We start from the raw sequence: 8,426 nt of genomic DNA on the forward strand, positions 1-8,426 counted from the left end.
TGTACTGTCCCAAATTTCTGCTGGTGAGGAGAAGGCAAGACCCATCGCCTTTGCAAGCAAAACTCTCAGTCGCAGCCAGCTCAATTATCCTGCACACAGACTGGAGTTCTTGGCTCTAAAGTGGGCGGTTTGTGAGAAGTTTAGCCACTGGCTCAAGGGTCACAGATTCACCGTCTGGTCAGACAACAATCCTCTCACATATATCATGACCAAGCCGAAACTTGACGCCTGTGAGCAGCGGTGGGTTGCTAAGTTGGCTCCGTATTCCTTCGAAATCAAACATATTCCCGGCAGGTTGAACGTGGTGGCGGATGCCCTCAGCAGAGACCCTTTCGTGAAACCTTTGAGGGAACGGTTGCTGCGTGAACCCTACTTGGAGCTACTGGACCAGGTCTGTGACGTCAGTGATGGGTCTGTGCAAGATGCCTTCCGCCTCACCTGCCAACCACAGTCACTGGAGGGTCCATCTCACTCTGACGCCATTGAAGGTTCAATGTCTGAGGATGAGGTCTCTTCTCTTCTTTCCTCCTTGGACGAGTGGGACTCTGCTCCTAGGGAGCGTGCAGCCTCCCTGGTTGATCACCTCACCACCTTTGAACCACCTGGCCAGGACACGTTGCATTCCCTATCTCTTTCTGAGCTGCAGTCACACCAGCAACAGGACCCAGTAATTTCCAGGGTCGCTCTCTATGTCGACAGGAAGCGCAGGCCTTCCAGACGGGAACGCTACAATGAGAGTCAGCCGACTCTGAGAGTCTTGAAGCAGTGGGATAAACTGACTCTTCTGAATGGCGTCCTCTACAGGGTCACGAAAGATCCCTTGACTAGACAGAAGAGGTCCCAGTTCGTGGTGCCGGAGTCGCTAAAGGCAGATGCATTATCTGGTGTTCACGACCATGCTGGCCATCAAGGTCAGCCCCGCACACTGTCTCTGGCCCGCCAGCGTTTCTTCTGGTACGACATGGAGAAGGATGTCCGCAATCATGTGAAGCACTGCCACAGATGTGTTCTCAGCAAGACTCCTGAACCTTCCGCAAGAGCCCCACTGGAGAGCATTAAGACCTCTGCCCCTCTGGAGCTTGTGTGCATCGACTTCTGGTCAGCTGAAGACCGTCACAACAAGTCTGTGGATGTTCTTGTGATCACCGATCACTATACAAAGTTGGCACATGCTTTCCCCTGCCAGGATCAGACAGCTAAGAGAGTAGCCAAGAAGCTGTGGTACAACTTTTTCTGTGTTTATGGCTTCCCTCAGCGCCTTCATTCTGACCAGGGAGCAAACTTTGAAAGTGAGCTGATTGCTGAGCTCTTGCAGTTGTCAGGGGTTGACAAGTCCCACACCACACCTTACCACCCTATGGGGAACGGCGGCACAGAGAGGTTCAACCGCACCCTGGGCAACATGTTGAGGTCTCTACCACTTCGCTCCAAACAGAAGTGGCCGCAGATAATACAGACAATGACTTTCGTGTACAATTGCACTGTCCATGAGACCACTGGGTTCGCGCCCTTCTATTTGATGTTCGGGAGAATCCCAAGGCTGCCAGTGGACCTTCTGTTCAGGAATGTACTTCATGATGTGACTGTGTGTGACTACAATGCCTACGTGAAATCCCTCTTGGAAGACCTGCACTGTGCCATGGCACTGGCCCAGAAAAACTGCACAGCGGAGCAGAGACATCAGAGTGACCAGTATAACAAACGGGTCAGGGGCCAACCTCTGTCTGTCGGTGACCAGGTGCTGCTGGCGAACAAAGGCGCCAAGGGAAAATGCAAGCTTTCTGACAAGTGGATGCCTGTTGTGCACACTGTGGTGGCCTCAAAACCAGCCCTCCATATCTACCGGATCAGGGATCCAGAGGGACATGAGCGTGTTGTTCACCGAAACCTGCTGCTGCAAGTCAACTTCCTTCCGCTGGAGGAGGCCTCGGATGGTGAAGATGATGCTCCTGTGCCCGCACCTACCCCTAGCATGACCGATACCGCTCCGGCATCTGATTGGCATGGGACAGAGGTGTCCGAGTTAGACACAGCAGCTGCAACAGCTGGGCCATCCCTAGCTGGTTCCCTCTCGGATGTTGACGGGGAGGATGGCCGCACCGCCTCATGGGTCCTTGAGCAGTCCCCTTTTGATGACTCTGTTCATCCAGACCACCCACCACCTCCTTCTGTGTTGGTCACCCCCGTTTCTAGTGACCCTGCAACTGCTGTAGAGACCCCAATGGCTTTCCCAGCTCCTCTGCCACAACGGCCCCCTGCCAATAAGCGTCAAGCATCACATGTAGATGGCCAGGTTACCTCACGATTCGGCAGAGTCATTAGACCTGTGCGCCGCTTCATTGAGTCCATGGCACAACTTGAGTCCCTTCTTGAGGGTTGAGATAAGGCCGCGTGCTGTTATTAATGTGTGAAATGTGGCGTGTTAGCCATTATTTGTGCTCTGGTGATATACTGCTGTATTGAGCCTTTTTTTATTTTATTTTTCGCTCATCCACATCGTTTGGCCAGGGTGTGGGGTGTAAACTGCACCTCACCTTGTCTGTAGAGTACTGTGGGTTCTTGCTGGGCCCAAGCGAGTCCCTCATTCTCTTATCCTTTAGGTAGGAAGCTCTTATTGCTGTTTCATATGGTTTTGTTGCTTGTTGTAATGGCCAGTGTGTTTATATGTGGATTGTTTTGCGACCCAGAATTTTGCATAATTCTAGCGGGGTGAGTGTAACAGGGACAGTTATGTCTCATTTGTATATAATATATTATGTAAATATGTCTATATAATTACACAAAATCTGTGTTTATTCTTGTTTCATCTTGTGTTAATACCTGACGCAGTAGGACTCACATCAGTATGTGGAACTATAATTTTAGCGTGTACCCCTACGTTCCTTATGTATGTGACACTGTTCCCCTTTTTTTCGCGGGGTTCATGCATCGTTCTCCCCTTTTGATACTGATCTCTGTGGGAGAGGTAGGCGGCTCTTCAGCCAGAAGCAATTTCCGTGTTTTAGTGTCGACTTTATGCACTTTAAGTTACTTTTTATTACTTATTTTTGTTGTAGTGTCTCACGGGTGTTCACAATGTATTTCTGTGTTGTTTAATTTGTATAGGGGCACGTTAAAGAGAGTACTGACTGGAGAAATGTTTTCTTTCTGTCGCTGTTTCGTCAGGTATGTTGTGTTACTTTTTACGTTATGCCCTTTTGATACTGATCTCTGTGGGAGAGGGGCACGTTAAAGAGAGTACTGACTGGAGAAATGTTTTCTTTCTGTCGCTGTTTCGTCAGGAGTGAAAATAAATGTACATCCTGAATGAAGCTACACGTCTGGGTCATCGTCTTTCTACACAACACAACGCAGAGTCAGACACAGCCGGTTACAGATGGTTCTAAAAACAAAGAAGAGTGTGTCGGAATTGGTATATATATCCCAGAATTTAAAGTGTCAATATCAAAGAGAGCATCAGACCATCTTTCAGTGTATACAGCAGAAATGCTGGCAGTAGTAATAGGATTACAGTGGGTGGAAGAGGTCAGACCAGACAGGGTGGTGATATGCACAGATTCATTATCCAGTTTACAAAGCATACAGTCAACAACAACTGCCAGAGAAGACATACTCATAGAAATCAATCACAGCCTGTTAAGACTTCACAGAAGCGGCATAGATCTGCAGTTCTGCTGGGTGCCTGCGCATGAGGGGGTGGAAGGGAACGAGTGTGCTGATAGATTAGCAAAAAGTGCACTACAAAAGGAAATCACATTACCAGTTCAACTTGGAAAAGGAGAAGGAAAAGCAGTTATTAAGAAGAAAGGGATGGAGATCTGGCAGAAAAGGTGGGAGAAAGACCAGAAAGGCAAAGAATACCATCAAGTGCAAAAGACAATTACAATTAATATTTATAAAGAAAGAAACAGAAGGGAGGAAGTAATGATAGCTAGGCTCAGACTAAATCACACTGCATTAAATGGTACGCTGTATGTCATGGGGAAAAGTGACAGTGACAAGTGTGGGAACTGTGGAGTTAGGGAAAATGTGGAACATATTTTATTACATTGTGTCACCTATAGAGTTGAAAGAGGGAAATTAAGGGATACAGTTTTAGAGGCAAAGAGGGAGTGGAATGTAGCGGGTATTCTGGGAACAGAAGGAGAAGGAGTAAGAGCTATCAGAAAAGCACTGTTCACCTTTTTGAGGGAAACTGGGATAGGGAAAATAATTTAACAGTAGACCATGGATGATTTGTTTTTTGTTTTGTTTTATTTATTTTATTTTATTTTATTTTATGGTTTTCTTTTTGATATGCTGGTTTATTAGAGGACTGACATGATGATACACATTCGTGTACAGTAGGTGGCGGTATGCAACCAAAAGCTGTTTGCGACCCGCCATTAAAAAAGAGAAGAAGAAGAAGAAGATTCATGTGATTGGTTGTTGGTCGAGCGTCAGACACCAGCGGCAAGCTTCAACCTGCATAGGACGTGTGTGTAAGCTCCGTCATTGTAAAGAAGACCGAGGATTTCTGGAGGGTTTTTCTAAATTTATCTCAAGGTATGAAGCACTGTCATGAAATGTACCGTGATACTTTATTCTCTGGGGCAAAAAATGTCAGTCATGTACAGTATAGAATATATTCACTGTACTTTTTATTTCTTTTTACGAGGGACGAGTTATTTATTTAAATGTTTTGCTACTTTGTACTAATAAAGTTCCAAGGTAAATAGTGTACTTTTACTCATTTATTTATTACATTTAGTTACCTCGCAGGTTTACATTAATGGTGTGAAATGTAATCAACACTTAAATAAGACTTTAGTTACACCTGGATTAAATTCACCATTTATTTAATAGGCTGAAGCTTGACGTTTCATAAAGGGTGCTCAAACATGTAGGGTTTCCCATAATGTACCGGGGACTACGGTTGAATTTTCTGATGCAACAGTCTCTGTCATACCTGTTTTTCATTTAGCCTATTCTCTTGTTTGTTTAGAATTATAATGATAAAGGTGTGCCGCCTTGGAAATACTTGTTTACATACATGGTGATCAAACAGTTTTGAGACCCACTGAGTGCAGTGTTTAGATATCTAAACACTGAGAGTCCTTTACCTCACTGTCTCTCTCTATCTCTCTGTGTCTCTCTGTGTCTCTCTCTGTCTCTCTCTCTCACCACACACCCAGAAGTACTTGTAGCATATAATTTTCGAATCAATCATTTTTCAAATTATGAATTTCACATATTAAAAAAAAAACATATTTCTTGGGGTTGCTTAGCAGTTGCTAGGCCAATTGTTGGTGTTGCTGTAGCAGCTGCAAGCTACTGCCTGGCGCCACCCCTGGCACCTTTACCAGCTTTGATAACACTTTAATGTATCAATAAAATATAATCAAAACATGTAACTTACTGTATATTATTCTGAAATAGGCCAATCTGCATAATGAGTACTTTTACCTTTGGTACTTTAAGTATATTTTCATGCTAATACTTTTGTACTTTTACTTGAGTAACATTTTGAATGCACAACTTTTACTTGTAAAAGAGTATTCCTACACTCTGGTACTTCAACTTTTAATTAAGTACACACTCTTAGTTTTTCTTCCACCTCTCAATGTATTTACCTCTCTTTCAGGCCACTTTCATCATGGATCTAACCATCAGTCTGATGAATGGAAGACCCCAGACCCTGGGGGTGCGCCCGCATGACACAGTGGGCTCTCTGAAAATACTCATCCAGCAGAAACTAGATATTGCATGTGAGTCCCAGAAGCTGGTCTTTGAGAACGGCTCCAGCACAACTCTCAACAACGACTCTGCGACCCTCGAGTCCTACGGCCTGCGCTCCGGGGCCAGGGTGAACCTGCTGGTGACCACACCGGCCATAATCCAGGTGTTCCTCACAAACGAGAAGGGAGTGAGCAGCATGTATGACATCAAACCGGATGAGACGGTGAGCCACTTCAAGAGCAGGGTGGAGGAGAGAGAGCGGGTCCCGGTGAGCCAGCAGAGGCTCATCCACGAGAGCAGAGAGATGAACGACGGGAAACTCTCCAACTACAACGTCCGAGCGAATAGCACCATCTTCCTGAACCTGCGCCTGAGAGGAGGCTGAGGACACTTCCAGTTAAAAGAAACTTTTGGACAATCCTTTATTTCATCTTAAAAAGAAGATCATTTAGCTTGTATTTTTATTTATTTAAATTGCACTCATTACAGTTTTTCTCGATTGCTAACACAATTTTTTTTTAATTGCTCAGTTTCTCAGAACACTCAACACAATTCACAAAACCACACACCCAAAGTTCAAAACACCTAATTTCTCCTGCTAAATGAAGAACTGCACTCAAAACTACATAAACACTTACCAAATGCAAACTTTTGCACCAAATATAACACACTTCATTCATAATACTAGATTGTTTGACCACCCAGATATACACTGCTGAGCATAATGTAAAGCACTTTCATCTTTTATGGGCTATGCTCTGTACATAGAGGTTTCTGCAGAGAAAGATTGCTGGAGTATACAGAAATACAGTAAATGAAGAAATACAAATGAGTTGTTGAAAAGATAACATTGTTCAACATGCATCTCAGCACATAGTTACTATGCTTCGGATCTCTCTAAGTGTGATGCATTGTTTGCCAAAACCCAGTTTGTAACTGCTGCTTCCTGCGCCTCATTGAAAATCCTTGGCCTTCCACCTGCACCTCTTTGTTTCTTAGTCCTTCAGAAAAACAACAAAGATATAGTGGTTGGTCAGTGTCTGTGTTGCATACAAGTAAGTTTACCACAGTACATTGTGCAGGATTTTTGTACAGTTATAGTATGCAACATGCCAACAATTCAATTACAGTAATGAAGTGAATAAGTTTCACACAACAGATATAAGCACTGATATATCATGAATTATGCAGAGCTAAAAACTGGTAACTAACCTTTTGTCAAGTCTAAGTTTCTGGATTAGGGGCAACAGTAAATCGGCTTAGATTAGGCTGAACCCTCTGTCCAGCCTCTTTCATCGTCAAACCATGGTTGATAACATTTCATTTCATTAGAGATTATTCTTCTTTGTCCACGTCCTCTCCCTCCAGCTCTACCTCTACCTCTCATTCCTCCTCCTCCTTTCACTCTCAGCCCAGCTCTTCCTCTTGCTCTTGCTTTTGCTTTTGCTCTTGCTTCCATGTTGGCTTCCATTGTTGCTGTAAGAAAGTACTCACCTGTGGTCTTTTATAGTGCTAACATCCTGATTGATGAGCCAACAATTATGCTATCAGGTGTTTGCTCAGGTGGAACGTGTTTCTTGATTTTTGGTCCATGTGTGAGGCATTTTGAATATCAGTGTTTTCATCAGATTCCTGTGTCTTACGTGGAGAAACGTGTGCAGTGGTTTGCAAAAAGTGCAATGTTGATTTGCAAATTGTGTGAAAAGCTGAAAACGTGTTTAGAGTTTTGAGCCGATGTTTTGCTCTTTGAGTGCAGTTAAAATAATTGTGCTTTATGTATCATTTTAGTGTGTTAGCAATCGAGAAAAACTGTAATTGATCAAATAAAGGATTACTTGTGAAAATAGTTGTCAATTAACTTTCTTCCCATTGACAACTACTACTCTCTATCGCTGTAAGAAGAAGTATTCAGATCCTTTAATTAAGTAAAATTACAAATACTATGGTTATAAAGTAGGCTATACGTAAAAGTATTTCAAATTGTTACTTAAGTAAAAGCGCAAAAGTATTAGCAACAAGATATACTTAAAGTACACAAAGTAAAAGCAGAATGGATCTTTTCACAGTATCATGGTTATTATTATATCCTGTTTTTATTCATGAATAAGTATTTGTATTGTTGTGGTTGATCAATGTAGAACAAATGTAGACTTGAAATAGGCCTACCTGTTAAAATAAATGTAGTGGAGTAAAAGGCGCCTCTGAAATGTAGTATAGCTTAAAATAAAAATACTCAAAGTACAAATATGTTTTCAAAGAGTACTTAAATACAATACTTGAGTAAATATCCTTTGTTACTTTCCACCACTGCTGATACTAATCGTTTCTGCTCAGAGACTCGGTAACAACTCTAGGGCTTTAGGACCCGGATGCTCCAGCGGACGAGGAAAGCAGCACCATCTCCATCTCCATCCTCCTCATCCTCCAGCTGCCCCGCAGTTGAGTAAAGTTGGAACGATATTGGCAGATTCAGATTTCACGGATCAATAACTCATGAACAAAACGTTGTTCAGACACAAAGTACGTCTCCTAAGTACCGTGGCAAGGTTGACAACGAACTACAATCACATGTTGATAAAAAAAAAAGCCAATATGCGCCGTCCTCCGAGCTGGAGACATTAAATTGGTCTCTTTCCGCAGCCGGAGAAGAAACAAGTGCTCAGGGACCGTCTGCAAAGTGCAACTCCGAAAAAAGAGAATACAATCAT

General features: G+C 43.4%; 1 protein-coding gene across 1 annotated transcript; it reads left to right on the forward strand.

Annotated features, from left to right (window-relative positions):
• The first annotated feature begins 4,331 nt into the window (after positions 1-4,331).
• On the forward strand, positions 4,332-7,525 carry LOC307042131 (polyubiquitin-like). The gene is made up of 2 exons (XM_079685859.1): positions 4,332-4,545; positions 5,624-7,525. Exon 2 carries the CDS (start codon positions 5,636-5,638, stop codon positions 6,101-6,103), a length of 468 nt encoding a protein of 155 aa, XP_079541985.1. The 5' UTR covers positions 4,332-4,545; positions 5,624-5,635; the 3' UTR covers positions 6,104-7,525.
• The last annotated feature ends 901 nt before the right edge of the window (positions 7,526-8,426 follow it).

This window comes from Notothenia rossii (genome assembly GCF_949606895.1).
Source record: "Notothenia rossii genome assembly, chromosome: 6".
In the NCBI taxonomy this organism is placed as follows: domain Eukaryota; kingdom Metazoa; phylum Chordata; class Actinopteri; order Perciformes; family Nototheniidae; genus Notothenia; species Notothenia rossii.